The sequence below is a fragment of the Tamandua tetradactyla genome, chromosome 2 (assembly GCF_023851605.1).
Source record: "Tamandua tetradactyla isolate mTamTet1 chromosome 2, mTamTet1.pri, whole genome shotgun sequence".
NCBI classification, from domain to species: domain Eukaryota; kingdom Metazoa; phylum Chordata; class Mammalia; order Pilosa; family Myrmecophagidae; genus Tamandua; species Tamandua tetradactyla.
Window position 1 is genome coordinate 150,268,338 of NC_135328.1, and position 17,340 is coordinate 150,285,677.

The 17,340-nt window shown below is 43.5% G+C and overlaps 1 protein-coding gene across 4 annotated transcripts in view; it reads left to right on the plus strand.

The window, feature by feature from the left end:
• Window positions 1-17,340, plus strand: part of ZDHHC14 (zDHHC palmitoyltransferase 14) — a 417,907-nt gene that overhangs the window by 327,137 nt on the left and 73,430 nt on the right. For all 4 annotated transcript variants that reach the window (XM_077149346.1, XM_077149347.1, XM_077149344.1 and 1 more), the window contains 2 exons: window positions 563-700; window positions 4,874-4,922. In XM_077149346.1, the coding sequence (XP_077005461.1) occupies window positions 563-700; window positions 4,874-4,922 (187 nt within the window). The remainder of the gene's footprint in view (window positions 1-562; window positions 701-4,873; window positions 4,923-17,340) is intronic.

Genomic DNA, 17,340 nt, shown 5'->3' on the forward strand with positions numbered 1-17,340 from the left:
AGATTATCCGTCTCCCACTGCTATTGAAATAGAAGAGAAAGTTCCAACTGGAATGGGAGAGCATGGAGTTTCCTGAGTGGCCTTCCCTGTCTGCCCCAGGCCCCTTGTGCCATGGCCAGGTAGTGAGAGGCAGATGGAAACCGAGTAGGACACGCCCATCAAGCACAGAGTCCCATCCCAGACCCAACACACGCTAGTGTCGGTGGTGTCTTAAAGGAAAATTGTCCTAAGACTGCAAAGAGGTTTCTTCAACAAAAGAGGAAAATCTTTTCTTTTTGCATTGTAATGAGAACGTGCATTCATAGTCCTTTATGTTGCCATTTGAGAAGCAGGCATGTGTTGTTGTTGTTTTTTAATCAAAACAGTTAAGTTCTGTCAAAAGAATTCTTGTGATGTCTTAATGTTAAACATTTCTCTAAGTGGTTATTTGGAAATACCTAGTATGGAAGCATTTTGTTATATTGTTCAGAGTATCGGGCGGTGGGGAAGGTATGTTCCCACAAGTGAAAAAAGACATGTTGTTAATCAATTTCCCCTTTTTTTTTTCTGCTTCTCATTTCAGAACGATTTGATCACCACTGTCCCTGGGTAGGCAACTGTGTGGGGAAAAGAAACTACAGATTCTTTTATATGTTTATTTTATCTCTGTCTTTTCTGACAGTCTTTATATTTGCATTCGTTATCACCCACGTCATTCTTCGTAAGTATGCTAGCGAAATCAGATTACGTATGTAACCATTTGCCTGACTTTGGTTTTCTGATTTGATTTTTATTTAATATTTTAATCATTTCAGACTTTCTTTTTCTTCTTTTTCCCCTTCTCCCCTTTCCCCCTTTCCTCATTTCGGACCTGCCCCCTGTTTTGGTTTCTCACCTCCCTCTACTCTGGTCAGTTTCCCTCCCTCCTTCCCCTTTAACTTCCCATCCCCACCCCATCCTTCCAAGAGCAGTTTCCAGGCCCACGACTGGATTGGGTGTTTCTTTTACTAACAAGACCTTTTTTCTTTGAGACCCTCATCCTTGTTCAAGCCTTATAGACTTTGCTTTTTCTACTGACAAGGCATTCCCTGGAACCATAATCCCCACATTTTGCACGAAAGACGATGTGCTGCAGTAATAACCACTGAATAGCAGTTTTTTTTTTTAAATGGGATATTTACTTAAGCAAGAACAGTCACCCTCCCTGGGTGGTGGGGGCCATACATCCATCCATCTGAAGCTAAAGGCTGGCTTTCCTTATAGAGGAATCTACCTATGTTTAAGATGTGTGCTTGATCAGATTTTCAATTCTCTGCTAGAACCATTAGTAAACTACCCCTGGCATATAAATGAAGCATGAAGCAACCCTGCTTAAAAATTAGACTTTGATGTATATGATTTTAATATATGTTTGCTTGAGCAAATGGCAGTTATCCATTCCCCATCCTGAAGGTCATATCTTTGAATTTCTTTTGTCTTTTGTCAGTCACTTGCCTACATCACAGTTATAGGAAGTGAGTGAATTGGCTTTGAACTTTGAACTATGAATGTAGGCCTTTAAACTCACATTACAGTCCATTAGCAGCATTAAAGACTAGAATGCCTCTTTGTCCACATTCCTGAAGGGTACTGCCCATTAGCAGGTACAGAACCTCTTTCTGGAATGTTTCTCGAAGTATCTGAAAATGTGCCTCGCATTTTGCCCCCTCTGCTGCAGTGCTAAGACCACATGTGGCGTTCACTAAGGCTGAAGTTAGGAATTCAGATTTCCCTCCCCTTCTCTTTTGGCGGGGAGGGGGTACGATTTATGGGATTGGGGGGGAGCGGGCAGTTCTTTTTTGAATATTAGTCAAATTTGGACATGGAATAGACTATGCCAGATTTTCCTCTGTATTTTAAATTCCAGTTCTCATTCTTTCTGACTGCAATCCTTTCATCTCAATGTGGTACAGATTTGTAATACAGGCTTGAGAGCCCTGGACTGGTGGTTTTACAAGAAAACAATTAACGTTCATCAGAAACCCTGTCGGTGTTTAGCAGGGGGTGATGCTGATTGTGGTTCTGCAGAAGCGTTACCAGACAATGGTGTTACCAGACAGTGGTGTTACCAGACAATGGTGGCAGAGTCTTTGCCAATGACCAATTCCTGAGACACTGGGGTTTCAAAGAGAGAAAGAGTTTATTGCTAGGCGCAAAGCGGGAGAACAGATGGCCTATCAGCCCAATATGTCTCCCCAAACTGCAGTAATTCTGAAAGTTTTATAGTGACGAAAGATGGGCAGGGTTTAGGATAAGGAGCACAGTGGTGATGTAATTATCGAGCAAGTGCAGATTGATTACATACTTAGTTACAGAATATATGTAAGAAAATGTGGCCTTAATATTATGATGGGCGTGTTTTTAGTATTATAATGAAATATAGGTGACTTAGAGGCTAAAGTCTAAGCTACTGCACATGTCAGTCAGGCCCATTTTGGTTAGATCCAGCTTTGGTTACCAAGATAACATTGTAATTGAGGTAGATTAGTTTTGGGCTGACACAAGACCCTTCATTAATAAACATTAGGGGCTGTCTTTAGTGATCCCAAGACACCAAAATCGAAAACCAGATAAAATGGGTACAAGTGAGTGCCAGTCACAAGGTTTTGCAATCACAAGGGCACAAGATAAAGGCTGTACAATCATCAGAGACAAAGGTAGTTGGATTACGGTTCAGAGAGTTCAGGTATTTCCCTCTGTCTACTACAATGTACAAGAAAGCAGAAAGGACTACCTATTTAATGATTCAGCAATCATAATCATCCTTTAAATCTTAATTTCTTGGTTACAGAAGCACCTTCTCTCTCCATTTTCAGAGTCACAAAAATGACAGAAATATAGCCAAGGTCCTTTCTGTTTATTAATAGACAAGAGAAGCAAAAAGAAGCTGAAGGCATTATATATTCATTTTCAAAGAAGCTGTTTTTGCACCATGGGAAAAGAAATAAGTCCTGATCCTGTAGCACACATATGATCCTATAAAATAGTATTTATGCACTATAATTTTAGATCATCTTCAACAATTTGATTGGGTGTATGGCCTTGCCCCTGCATCCTGTATATAAAGGGCCGGTCTTCCCCCTGCTCCATCACACACAAAAATATTAGGAACTCACACATAGTTGGGTTGAGATATATATCTGCCCATCACAGGTGGGTTGAAATGTACATTTTACTTTCATCTTCTCTAAACTTTCACTCACTCTGGTCCAGCAAATTATAGCCACTACTGATTTATACTCATATATTGTTAATACACTCTGCTGAAGAAAAAATATTAAATATACAGCTGGCTGGAATTTATCTGAATATTTTGGTCAAAAGCAAACAAAGATTTTCCTTCCCTCTTGTTCTGCATTTCCCTCACCCACAAAACAACCCTGCACCTCCATTTAGCCTGGCATGTGATACTTCCAGGAAGACAGGTGCTTTTATATGGCTCCTATTATCCATCCAAGTCTCCGACACCTTTGGCAAAGTCTGAGAGCTTTTGATTGTAGCTGGAGAGCTGTCATCTGAGTTCTCCCAATCAGGTCATGGCTTCAAGTAGGGAAGATGGGATGGGTTGGGGGGGAAAGGGGGAGAAGGAGAGAGAATTCTGTCATCTCAAAGATACCTGGAAGGGAAAGACTGGATGTCCCTACAGAGGAAGGAACATTTAGAAAAGAGGTACAACTTCTGTCCAATAGAAAAAGAAGAATCATTTCCTTTAGTGTCTGCCTTTTGCCTCAAGTTTGTGTTTGCTCTTAAGACCTCAGCATGTCCAGTGGCTGATTTTGCCCGACTGGCCTAGCAGAGATGGAGACCAGAATTTTAAGCACATGGTTTTCCTTATTAGTTCTCTGCAGTTCCTCTTTACATCCCTTCCCACCGATTTTCATTCCACCACAGGGCAAGTGGTTGTGCCTGTGTGGCAGGGAGAGGGCACTGAGAGGTGAGGAACTAGAGGGAATAGGGAACTCAAGGAAGAATGGGGAGCCAACCCACTCATACCCTTCCCAGAGCCTGTCACAGTTTTTGGCTCTACAGAGGAGGATCCAGGACCCTGCTAGTCACACCCATGTGGCAGCTAAACCAACAGGAGAACAGCAGGGAGGTTCAATAGAACCAGTCCCATCATCGCAGTTCTCCCTGTTCATTGCATTGCTGAACAAGGTCCAGTTATGTTCCCTCACGTTGAGGAGAGGGACCTGGCATCGATGACCCTCAATGCAATTGTCCACAGTTCCTCTCTACAGCCTTTTCTTTGTAAAGAGTATAATATCAATACAGAAAATAAAAACTTTTTGTCAGATCTATCTTTACTCAAGCCCCCAAAGAAATGTTTTCTTGCACAGATAGCTCATATTAAAATGTTTTCAACCCAAAAGTAGTCCATAATAAACTGCAGGCTTATGAGTTTGATTACATTGAGTGCAGAGTAAGAAGTTTTTCCATGTAACCCAGCTATGGGACTCCCAGGGGCAAAAGTTAACAAATTTGGGGGAAACAATTTTTCATAGAAGAAGAGAAAAAATAGTGGATAGTCTTCTATTTTCCTGTTAAAAATGAGAAAAACAAAAGAGTAATCAGAACTATAATTTGGGGAAAGTATGTAGACATCCATCTGCTTTTATTGAAAAAATATTCTGCAGATGTTGAGTCTAATTATGAACCTGCCATTTTCTTGTTGAATAACTTTAATGGAATCTCAATCTCCTATCAGGAAACAGGGTGCCATCGTATTTACAAAATATAATTATTTAATCGCTCTTTAGACACCTATTATTTTCATGTAGATGAAGAAGCTTTCCACACAAAAGCTATTTATTCCAGAGTTGAATGTTTCAATACTAACTTTGTTTCATTCCCACAGGTTCACAGCAGACAGGATTCCTAAATGCGCTTAAGGACAGCCCTGCGAGATATCCTTTCCGGTTGTGCTGTTTTTACAATGTTAACGAGCTATTCATTTAAGTGACCTTCTACTCCTTTACTCACTTACTTACTCATCTTTTGACTCAGCTTTTCTTCTCATCAGTCTTGTTTCTTCTTGGTTCTCTAAAGCATCCAAAGCAGTCCTCAGGATTCAATAGGCTCTGAATACTTGAACCTCTACATGACTCATTTAACTTTCTTTAAATTGACATGCTCTTTAGCTAGAAAACCAAATATGAATTGCCGCCCACCCCCAGAAACTAGCACTCGTTCAGGTTGGTTTGGGGAGAAGTGTGGCTGCATGTTCTGATTTCATGGTGGTCAGCAGACCATCCAAAGTACTTAGGGTCTGCCCGCATGTGGGGCTGCTCCTTGGAATGCAATCACGAGGTTGGAAATTAGCTGACCCCTCTGTGGAGACTCTGTGTAGAGCTGTAGTTTGGCATCTTTTGGGCAGTACAGATAGTCTGTATTATTTCCAGCAATAGAACCCCTGACTGGACTGAAGGTGATTCACTCTTAAGTCACTTAGGTTAGTGAGGACTTTTCCCATCCTCCCAAACAGTGTAGGTGGGCATATACCAACACACTTTGAACCTTTTGAAAGGAAAATGTTCACACCTTGAGTACCTGAATGGGGCCCTCTGCCTTCCCACTTAGGCTTTACACTAATTGGTTTGGAGTCAGCCATCTGGATGGGCTGACCTGCTCCATTCAGATGGGTAACACCTGCTCCTTTTCATATAACCAGGTGGACTGAAAACAAACTCCCCATTACTCCCAGGGGTCATTTTCATCTTGTAGTAAAGAATTCTTAGAGAATGAAGAACTTTAATAGGAGATACATAATTAGCAGTTATTAAAATCAGCTGGGCCCGTGTCCCTGGGGGCTAGTGTGGGGGATACAGATCTAAAAACAAATGTGGTCAGATAGAAATAGAGAGATAGATAGATCGCTTTAGGTGGATATAGATTCAGATATAGATAGATAGATATAGTTCATATGTGTATCTATTTATTTACAAAAGATATAGTGTCTCCTTTTTGGTACCTTGGTGTTTATGGGCACAACGGAATGTTAACAGTACAGATTCTGTAGTCGATTGGTAGCTTTTTAATGCAAATCTGTTTTGCGGGAGGGGTCAGGAGGTGTACAGAAGATGGACAGAGAGGGCTTGGGGAGTTAATTCTACATGTAGGTCCTTTTTTAAAAAATGATACGCAAAAAAGAGTTAGCTAGAAGTTGTTAGAAGGAACAGGTGGCCATGGGAATGAAATCCCAAACATCCAAGGCTGCTAATGTTACCAGACAAAGGCTGTGGATTCTTTTGCCCAACACACTCAAAAGCCAACTCCTGAGACACTGGGATTCAAAGAGAGAAAGTGTTTATTACTAAGCACTTAGTAGGATGGCCTAGTGACCCAAAATCTATCTCCCCGAACTGCAGTAATTTGGGTAGTTTTATTAGAAAGAAGAAGGATAATGGATACGGTGGCCGCAGATGAGGTAATTAGAGGTGATCTACTTATTGAGCGTGTGCAGACTGAGTACATGCCTAGTCACAGAATGTATGAAAGAAAATGGCAGAATAAGGTCTAGGTGACTTGTAGGTTAAAGTCTAAGCTACTGCGCATGTCAGGTGGGCCCACTTAGGTTAAATCCAGTCTTGATTATCAAGATAACTTTGGACTTGGGGGTGGGTTAGTTCCGGGTGGACCGAAGAGCCTCATTAGCAAACATTAGGGACTGTCTTTAGTGACTACACAACTCTGAAGTTGAAAAACGGGATAACTGGGCACAAATGAAGGTTAGTCAGAAGGTTTTTACAATCACAGGGGCAGAAAATAAGGGCTGTACAATCATTATCAGAGATCAAGGCAGCTGGATTTCAATTCAGAGATTTCAGGTATTTCCCTGTCTACTCCAATATACCAGAAAGCAAAAGAAGAATATTTATATAACAATTCAGTAATCGAAATCATCCCTTAAGTCCTGATTTCTTAGTTACACTAAGAACAGGTCCAGTGGGAAATGTCATCTTCGTCCCTCCTGCCTGACCTTACCAGGGCTGATCTTTCCATCCCCACCACCTCTCTATGCCCTGTTATGTTCAAGGAACATTGCTGTGGCATTGTCTCATAGCCAAGGCTGTCTTTTCTTTCCTGAAGAAGAGGCTTGTCTAAGTCTTTCAGGAAATGGGTTGCATCACGAAAACATGCTGGTCATATTAAGTTATATAAATGTGCCTCAGCACTGGAATTGTAGTCTGGGCTGCCAACTGGAGTGTTTTCTGAAGCCTAAAGGCATGGCCTTGCAGCCACCTTCCCCAGCCTCTGTCCCTGGCACCCAGGTGTCCTTCTTGAAACCATGTGCCTTGTGCTGGACTCTCATTGAACATTCCAGACAACAAATATTAATGACAGAGCTCAGCTGGGAGAGAAGAGCACTTCCTCGCTGATGAGAAAGTCTGACCTCGAAGCCCGGGCAGTTTCTAAGACTTCGTATCTCTGGGGCTTAGGGATGCTGCTGCCGGACATGTTTCTCCTTGGCATATCCTTTCAGGCCCTGCGGTCCCTCCTGGGGCGGGGAGAAGGTGTGTAGTTGGCTTTATTGCTGCCAGGCCTTCATCATCTCTCACTACAGATTCCCTCCCTGCCCCCTCCCCCCCCCCCCCAACTCATGCATCTTATAATTTCATTATCCCAGAAGGATTCTTCAAGGAATGACCAGACAGTAAGTCCTGGACTAAGCAAAAAAGCCCTCTTATTCTTGCTCCACCATGATAAATTAGGAGGTCCAGGGTAATTTCTTAAGTCTTTTGTGTCTCAATTCTTTGATCCCCAGTAGTCAGCCACTCCATACCTGATACTGATATGCCAACAGAATCAATTACATGAATATATGTGAGAGTGCATGACTCCAAAGCATGCATGCCAGGAGTGCTTTCAAAGATGCTTCTGTTTGTGACATTCCATGTGAGAGGCAGGCTCTGCCACAACCTTCTTTGAGAACACAAACGTCTGCTCATTACCATGGTTTGGCTATGCTGATAGTCGGCACAATCAGGTTCACTGATTCCCCAGTATGGGGAATTGACAAATGTGACAGCCAGAAAGAAATAGAATGGCAGTGTATTTGAAGTAGCATGCTGATTTTGCTAGAGAAAATAATTCATGTGGAAAGGGGAGGAAAGAGGGAAAATGCTCATATTTATTTAGTCCAGAATTTTATTTTCCCTCTAAAAATCATTCTCAGGCAGAAATAAAGAGTTTTCCTTACCATCCAGATTTTGAAAACTCATAACACCTCAGCCACTGGCTTTTTTGAAATAGTGTTGACATGACCAGGTGCTGATCTTTTCCATCAACAGGCAGACTCTTTTCTCTTTGCTGGGGTTACCCTGGCACTCCCTCTCCTTGCTCAGGAGGGTGGCAGCCACATACCCGGTCAGAGCAAGTGGCAGGCACAGCCCGCTCTGTCTGCAGAACAGGGGACATTCAGCACCCGGATTCAGTCACAGTGCGTTCCTGAATCTTGGGGCCAAGGCCCCTAGCAGCTCTGCTCCAACATCTGCCAGCCAGCATTAATATTCTATTGCTGCTGTAAAAATTAACCACAAATTTAGCAGCTTAAAATAGCAGGCGTTTATCACCACATGGTTCTGGTGGTCCAAAGTCCCATCGGCTCAGCTGGTTTCTCTGCTCTGGATCCCACAAGGCCAAGATCAAAGTGCCCGCTAACCAGGGCTCTTACAGAAGAGTCCTCTCCCAGGCTCATTCAGGTTGTTGGCTAAGTGCCGTTTCATGACGTGTAGGAGAGGTCCCCATTTCCTTCTGGCTATCAACTTCTAAAGGCCATTCCCATTTCCTGACCCACGTTCTCCCCCATATCTTCCAGCTATCCCCCCCAAGCTGAGTCCCTCTCACACTTTGGATCTTTCCCACTCTTCTCTCGCATCTCTCTGACTTGAACCAGAAGGGTTCTCCATTTTTAAGACTCCAATGATCAGAGTGGCCCCACCCAGACAATCCAGGATAATCTCCCCATCTCCAGGTCCATAATCTTAATCAATGCTACAAAGTCCTTTTGACCCTGTAAGGTAAGATATTCACAAGTGCCAGGAGTCGGGGAATGGACATCTCTGGGGGCCAATATTCTACCTACCATACAGGCCTTCGGGTGGCAGATACCGCAAGAATCAGGGAGAGGTGGATTTTTTTCTAAACCCATTCTGTGACATTTGTTAGCAGGCTAGGTCACTTCTGGTTCTGTGTTTGCCCTCTATTCCCTTTTCTGCCACTTCTGTTAGAGCTAGAATAGAGAGGACAGAAGAGATTAAAAAAAAAAAAAAGATGGTTAAAAAAGTATCCTTGCGTGTGTGTGTGTGTGAGGGTTATTCTCATAACTTTCCTTCTGCTGACTTGGTTCCTGCTGGTCTTGCAACACCTCTGTTGACCTGCTGCCATGCCAGATTTCTGACCTGGAAAAAAGGCACCCTAAGGCTGAAGCAAAAAATATCCCAGTGCTGCCCCAGCCAACAGAGAGGCATTCAAGATCTCTTTGAGGACTGTCCTAGAGAAAAGAGGGAGCCAGAAGGAAGGGGCGGGAAAGAATCTTACTACAGAACCAACATGGAGAGAAGGGACGATCAGGGGTTGGATGGAGCAGTCTGGGCAATGCTGTTAAATCAGTCTTCTTTATTCTCCTTGGAAGGAGTAGGATATTTCAGGAACATCAGCTATACTTACACTCAAAAGCAAGGTACTGGTTTGTTGTTAGTTTTATTATTATTATTATTATTATTATTATTACAAAGCATATGTAATTTTTAAATTATTTGTCAGCTTAGTTGTCTGAGCTGCTATGACAAATACCACATACTTATGCATCTTGAGCATTCATTGGCTCATCGTTTTGAGGCAAAGAGAAGTTCAAAATCAAGGCCCCAGGAGCATTTGCTTTCTCCCTGAAGACTCTTGGCATTCTGGCGCTGGCTTCCAGTGATCTGAGGGGTTCTTTGGCATGTGTCTCTGCCTCCTGCCACACGGAGATCTTCTTCTTTCTCACTTCTGTGACTTCCGGGTTTTCTTTATAAGGCCTTCAGTAATATGGATTAAGATTCACCTTCATTCAAGTGGGCCACACCTTAACTAAAAATAATACCTTCACGAGGTCCCATTTACAATGGATTCACGCCCACAGGAGTGCAGATTAGATAAAGAACATTGTTTCCTAGAGCACGTAACTCAATCTACCTCGGCCACTAGCACCCCCCCCCCCCAACCCCGAGTCAGTGGTATGACTACCTAAGGTTGTCTGTTAGGGTTTGAAATCTATGCTTTGGAGGAAAATCCTTCCTTTACTTAGTCTATTATGTGTCGGATTCCTATGATTTATCATAAATGTGTAGTCTAGAAGAAAAAGACACTTTAGGTACGACTGGGTTGTGATGTGGTTTTGAACAAATATGTAGTGCTGGTCCTCCAGAGGCAAGGCTGTAAGTGAGGTTGGATGCCATCACGATCCAAGGATGCCTTCCTTTCCTCTGGGCACCAGAGGGTGGTGTCACAGCTGATGAGTCAGATCGGTGACGGCATGCCACACACTTATAAACACAGCCTGTCAGTTTATGGCGGTATGACCCTGAGTTTGGCGGTGGATCTGAGTCTCTCCAGAGCAACAACGTATTAAATGCCAAGTTCTTGGAATTCTAGGTGGTTTTCTGGCCGAATTGCCAGAGTCCAGAACTGGGTGGCAGAAGTCATGCAAGTCTAGTGTCACCTTTGCAAAGGACCTCTGCAGTTTCCTTGGGCAAGAAAATGGCTTCTACTTATTCCCTGACCATAATATAAAAACCTGTTGATAAATAAGGGTGCAGGCAAAGGTTACTCAGTGCAGATTTGCTCTGCGAAATGTCTGATCAAAAACAATGTTGATGAAGTCAGAGATTAGAAACAAAAACGGGCAATTAACATCCCATCAAGACACCCTATCAGAAATATAGGCACGAGTGATGGACAGATTGTTAAATTCAAAATTCTTCCTTGGGCCAGCAGGACTTCAGGTAAAGGAATCTGCCTGCTCATATTGTAAGTATGCCAAGTGTGTGGCAAAGCCAGGGAGAAGAGGAGAGGAAAACAGGACACATGCAGAAGGAGAGACTGGGTGGATGGAAGGAGGAAAGGGTGCCATAAGGCGGTGGGTGGAGTGCTGGTTCATTGGCAGGTTCTCTACAGGCCCCTTCCTAGTCTGCACCCTTAGCTCTGTCTGGTGCTGAGCATGGGTGCATGCCCGGGGCAAACCCTCAGAGGGAGCCCCCAGGGCCCGGGGCCAGCTCTCCCTCCCTCCTTTTCTCCCAGCTCCCATTGCCAGTTTACCGCCTCTGGGACCTGGGACCTTTCACCTTTGGATCACAGAGTCAGACACAGTGGAGTGGAAGTCTCTCAGGGGTCTGTGGTCAATGGAGTGGCCACCCCGTGCTATGGACATTCAGCAACTCAAGAACCACCAGCCTTCCCTAGGAAAAGGAACAAGTCTTCTCGGACTGAGCCCTCAGGCCACAGAGACCCAGAAGTTTCCAACCAAGACCCACTTGACATCTACTTCCTTTGAGAAATTGACTGCCTACCACGTGCAAATCCTGCAGGGATTGCAAAGCTGAGACGGAGCTGGCCAAGCCTTCAAAGCACAGCCAGAGGGAAGGGGTCTGTGCGGCACCGGGGAGGGGCGATGAAGCACGAATGCACTCAGTCCTTGTCTCCCATGATCTGGGCCATGACTATGATTTTGAGAAAGCAGAATACGCTTAAAGCACCATAAAGAAGCCAGGGTGTACAGGAGGGGAAGGAGGGGACATCAAAGGAGGAAGATAGACCTGGGGCAATGTGCTGGGCCTCAGGGCCAGTGGTGTTCCCCGTCCGTGTGTAGACAGCCCTGGACCATGTAAGCACGCAAATACCCTGACCAACTCCTGCCCACTATGGGAAAAGGGGCAGGCGGCTACAACAGCTGATCGTGGTGGGACAAGGGGTGCGGGCCGAGGTGATGAGGAGAGATGGCTCCGAGGGCGTGATGTGTGTGGAGAGTGAAAAGCTGGGGGGCCAGGATCGCGTGGACTCCAAGCCAAAGAGGCAGGCCTTCTCCTTCCCCGGGACACCTGAGAGCCAGGTGAGCTCTTGGGCAGGTGAATAACGTCATCAGAGCTGGTGGGGTTTCTCTTTGTTTCTTTCTTAGGCTTTTCACCTTACAACAGGGAACAGAGTGGAGTGAAATAGTGAAGAGACCTTTGCAGTAGAGCAGGACCCCGAAAGTGGTGGTGTAGGGGCCAGCCCGGCTGGTAGGAGGCCCACAGTCAGAGCGGGGGTGGGGGGAAGGAGGAGAAGAAGGCAAAGCCCGTTTTGAGGGGCACGGCAGAGAAGGGGGCATTCTGCAACCCCACACCCCACACCCCCACTGGTTTGGAGGGAAATAATGAGTTCCTGTTTGAGATATGTTTAAGTAAAGAACCTAAAATGTCCGCATCAGCTTAGCGTAGCTTTAGGAGGCTCTTCTTTAATTGCTTGCATGGAAAGAAGGAAAAAAAAAAATGCGTGTGCCTGACAGTGGTAATTTTACAGGAATACACTGGTTTCCTACCTTGGGGACACGTGTGCAGAAAATGCACTCAGGCCACCCGCTTCCTTTATGAGAATGAAGGGGAACCCCTGGCGATAAATAATCATTTACATGTAACACAGCATTAGCGTCCAATTAAAAGGATTACAGTCATTTTTAATCATGACTTATTGTTCTGCTCTCCCAAAATGAAAAGGATTTTCAGTGGTTGGTAAATCAAATGGTAATTGATTCTACATTTGTGGAGGCTTTTGACAGAAAGCCTTTTTATCCGCAATTGGCACTCGCTGCAAGGCCCACCCGTTTGAAAGGCACAGAGGGCCTAATACGTATCGTTCTGCTTTAATGGAATTTGCTGGATGGCTGGAGTTGGCCCAACGCCTTGCTAACATGCAGCTTCCACAGCTTGCCCATCCTGTATGTTTTGATCTTTACAGGGACCTCAGAAAATAAGTAGGACAGGTGTTCTCAGCTCTACTTGCAGCTGGACCTTTGCTAAGAGCTTCCACCAAGTCCCCAGTTGCCACTCAAGAGTGTCCCAGAATTCTGTCTTGCCTCCCTGACAACCAGACCCTCTCTCCACTCAGGGCTGAGATGTTCTCTCCCCACCTCTGACGGGTCTGATTGAGGGAGTTTCATGAAAAATAAGCATCAGATTTTATATCACGAGATCACAGAGTGGGGAAGAAGCTGGTTTGGCTTTTGAAAGTAACCAAGTAATACAGGAACATATTCTCATTATAAAATATTTCAAATGGAAATGCAAGGGTAAAAAGGAAAAGCTTGTTCTTAACTCTTCCTTCCCTGTTCTTGGGTAGTCCTTGTTGTCAGTGTGTGTAGTCCTACATGGTTTTCTAAGAGTTTGAATAGATACGTGTGCGTACATACAGATATATGCTTGGGTAGACTGACCATACCTAAATCAGATCATACTCTATGCATTGTTCTCCAATTTAATTTCTTTTTTTTTTTTACATGGGCAGGCACCAGGAACCAGGTCTCCGGCATGGCAGGCGAGAAGTGTTTGCCACTGAGCCACCGTTGCCCTCTCTAATTTAATTTTTAAATATTCCCTGGAGCTGTTGCCATGTCAATATACATCTCCCTTATTCTTTTTTTTATTTAACTGCTCTATAGAATTCCAGAATATAGATTCTGTTATTAATGGATATTTTAGATTTCTTAATTTTTTACTTCTCAAGAAATGAGGTAGTGAATTTTCTTTTAGGTATCTCTTTGTGCACAAACATTAGTATTTCTCTAGTATCGACAACTAGATGTGGAATTGCTAAATTGAGAGTTAAGCATATTCCAAATGTTGTTGGGAATGGCAAATTGGCCTCCGAAGAGATTGTACCAACTTACTGTATTTCCCCACACTCTCATAAAACTGGGTATCATCAGTCTTGTAATTTTTGCCAATTTGATGCGGAGCGGGGAGTGAGGAATTTCACTGTTTTAATTTCTATTTTCTGGAGAATAATCAAGTGGTACGTCTTTGCATGCTTTTTTGTGACTTTTTTTTCTTATCACAACATGCATTTTTTAATTGAGTTGTCATTTTGTTATTAATTTGTAGGAATTATTTATGCATTCTCAATAACAATCTTTTGCCAATATTTTTCTCCCAACCTGTCTCTTACTTTTTATTTTATTTTTTGTCACTTACCTTTTAACTTTCCTTTTTTGTATAGAAATGTTTAATTTTTAAAATGAAATTGATTTATAAATCTTACTAGTATTCCCTTAATTTTCCTCTAATACCTTTATATTTTGTTTCTTTAAGTCTGGCCCAGTAATTTATCTGCACTATATTTAGTGTGTGGTGTGAACTATGGTTCTAACCTTATTTTTGCCAAGTGTTTAGTGACTCATCCCATACCACTTACTATATAGTCTATTCCAGCAGTTCTTAAACTTTTTTGGCCTCAGGACTCCTTTGCACTCTTGGAAAGTATTGAAGACCCCAGAGGGCTTTGGTTTATGTGGATTATCTCTATTAATATTTATCATGTTTGAAATGAAAAGTGAGAAAAATTTCAAACCCAAGAATGCACAAGCCCACATTCTATCAGCATAGAGTTGAGATATCACCACACTGTGCAACAGGAAAGAATGAGTGAGAAATGGGTAAAAAAAATTTTTTTATAGATATGAAAATAGTTTTGACCTGGAGGATCTCCTGAAATAGACCTAGTCTATTCTTTCACCACCAACTTGAAATGTCTTCTTTATCCCATAGAGCCATAAGTCTCTCTCTGGTGCTGTTATCTCATAGATGTGTTTACTAGAAAAGTCTCCACCTTCACCCCCTGTGATGATGGTTCTTTCTCAAAATAGCTTGCCTGTTCTTGCACATTTTCTATTCTAGATGAATTTTAGAGTCCATTTTTAAAATTCCTGTTGAGATTTTGATTGGAATTATGGTGACTGCATAGACTAATTTGGGACAACTACATACCTTTATTGCCTGATGGAAAAGCAGCTAGGAAAAGGATTTGGAAAGCTAGAAAGTGATGGTCAGAGGATATCACTCAGTGGTCTCAGGTGACTTTACATTTTCAGAGGCACCTGTCATGGAAATCGTGGGGAAAGCCAGCAGGCCCCACCCTCAGACATCATGATGGACTCTCACGTGACAGATGCAAGAGTATTTTCATCTCTCTAGCTAAGGATGAGTTCGTCTAGTTGATGAAAATATGCTGACGCACTCCTGAACCCGAATATCTAAAAGCATTACTTGCTGATGTAGTCTCTCTAAATGAAGAGCAAAGAGAAATATTGCTGATATCTGCTCTTCCATCAGAGCTCTTCCTGGAAGTGAGAACCACCTATTTTACTGTAATTTCTAGGAAGAAAAGAGAAATGATTACAACATATATTTTCTCACGTTTTCAGCATCAGAATTCATCATGCTCAATTCTCTCCCAAGATAGGGAACCTGAGCGGAATAAGAATTCATTAGGCGTCGCTGGCGCGTGCCTGGTACCCATAAGGAAAGTCTCACCGCACAGGGCAGCCCTGAGGGCTTCTTAAACCCATTGTTTGTGGGAGCAGCAAGAGCAACGCAGAGCCCTGGACATCAGCATAAACTGGCTGCTCTGGAATCCAGGGAATTCTAGCCTGAGAGTAAATCCATGTGAAACCACACACAAACTTTTAAAATAAAATATTATCTGGATTTGGCACTTGGTAAAAAATAATAATAATAATAATGCCGTAAGCAGCCTGACTGCCGGAAAATGAAAGGATGAGTTATGAGCTATGGATAGAGCTAGGTCCCTCCAGCAGCGGTGGCTGCAAGGCTGTAGGACTGAAGACTTTCTCTCTGGGTTGCTCTGGGGATTAAATGAGCTAGTCCACGGGAAGCCTTTGGAACAGAATCTGAACCCACAGCTAGTGGTGTCAGCCACTGTTATTGACGGTAGTGAGTCTTTCTTGAGACATGACAGGAGAAGTGCCAGCTGCATGTGGGAGAAGAGAAAGTGGGCTGCATCTTGAATCCTACCTTAACGAATAAGGCTCAGCCTCACCGGCAATTCCAACATTGCTGCCTTGGGGTTCAAAATGAGATGCTGAGACCCACTGCCTGTTAGTTCAAGAACCTCACTGGATTCTTTCCCAGAAATCTGGAGAACGGGCCTCTAGTTCTTTTCTGCCGTGAACTGCTGTGCAAACTCTTCTAAGTGGCTTAACCTCTCTGGCCCTCAGCTTCCTATTTGTAAAATGGAGGGGGAAGAATAAATCCGTGTTGATCCATGGAGGGGCCTCAGGGGAGTCTTTCAAACCCCTGAAATAAGAAAAAGTGCATTCGTGTACATATTTCTTGGAAACGAGTGGGACCCCAAAAAGGGTAAAAACATTTGATTCAACAACCTCTAACTTTTTAAGGTTCTGTGCTCCATGCATCCTGCCCCACACCACTGCGCAGGCTTCTCCCCTCGTTTATGCACTTTCCAAACTGTTCTCTAACTCTTCACCTTCTGACTCTTGCCTCTGCACACAGGCCTCCTACTCCCTCAAGGTTGGAATATTTTCCTTCCCCTCCCTTTCCTGTCCCAAGTTCAGGCCTCTGAGTGCATAGAAAGGCCTAGAAGGAGTACTTGCAAGTTTGTACTAAAACTTAATGGAGAGCGGTCTGCAAATGAGCATTTTGTAAAGTCTTTTTCAACTCCATAAACGTGGAGTGAGTATCTCGGTGGTGCAATCTCTTGAGACCTGGCTTGGGGGGGTGAGAAGCAGACAGAGACCATCAGTGGCAACTGCTCTCAGTAGAAACACATCTCTGTTGCAGTAAACTTCCAACTGCTTGTTAAATTGGTTCTCAAAGGAGTTGGCACTTTCCTTCACACTTCTCTTTTTTAAAAAAATCAGTAAATGGATTTTGATACATTTAAGGGAAATGTATATTATTTAATCATATTATGGGATAGATAATTTCCATCTCCTTGCTATTCGGTCTGGGAGATGTATTGTTAGGATACCTGCACCTCAGTCTGAGAATGGATGTGAAAGGGACTTACCTAAGCTGCCATAGTCCATGAGTCCCTGAGAGCAAGTACCTCCTCTCTCACTGCAGCCGGACCAGGGCTCCACCTAAGGCCACCTGTCCTTCAGAAAGAATTAGGGAAGGAACCCTAGAACCGGGCAGAGCCCGACTTCCTGGGTTCCTGCTGTTTCTTAAGCTAATTACTTAACCGCTTCCTGCCTTGGTCTCCCTAAGTGGGAATTGCAATAGTAGCGGCTAGCTAGGTTGCCATGGGGATTAAATGAGCTAGTCCATGGGAAGC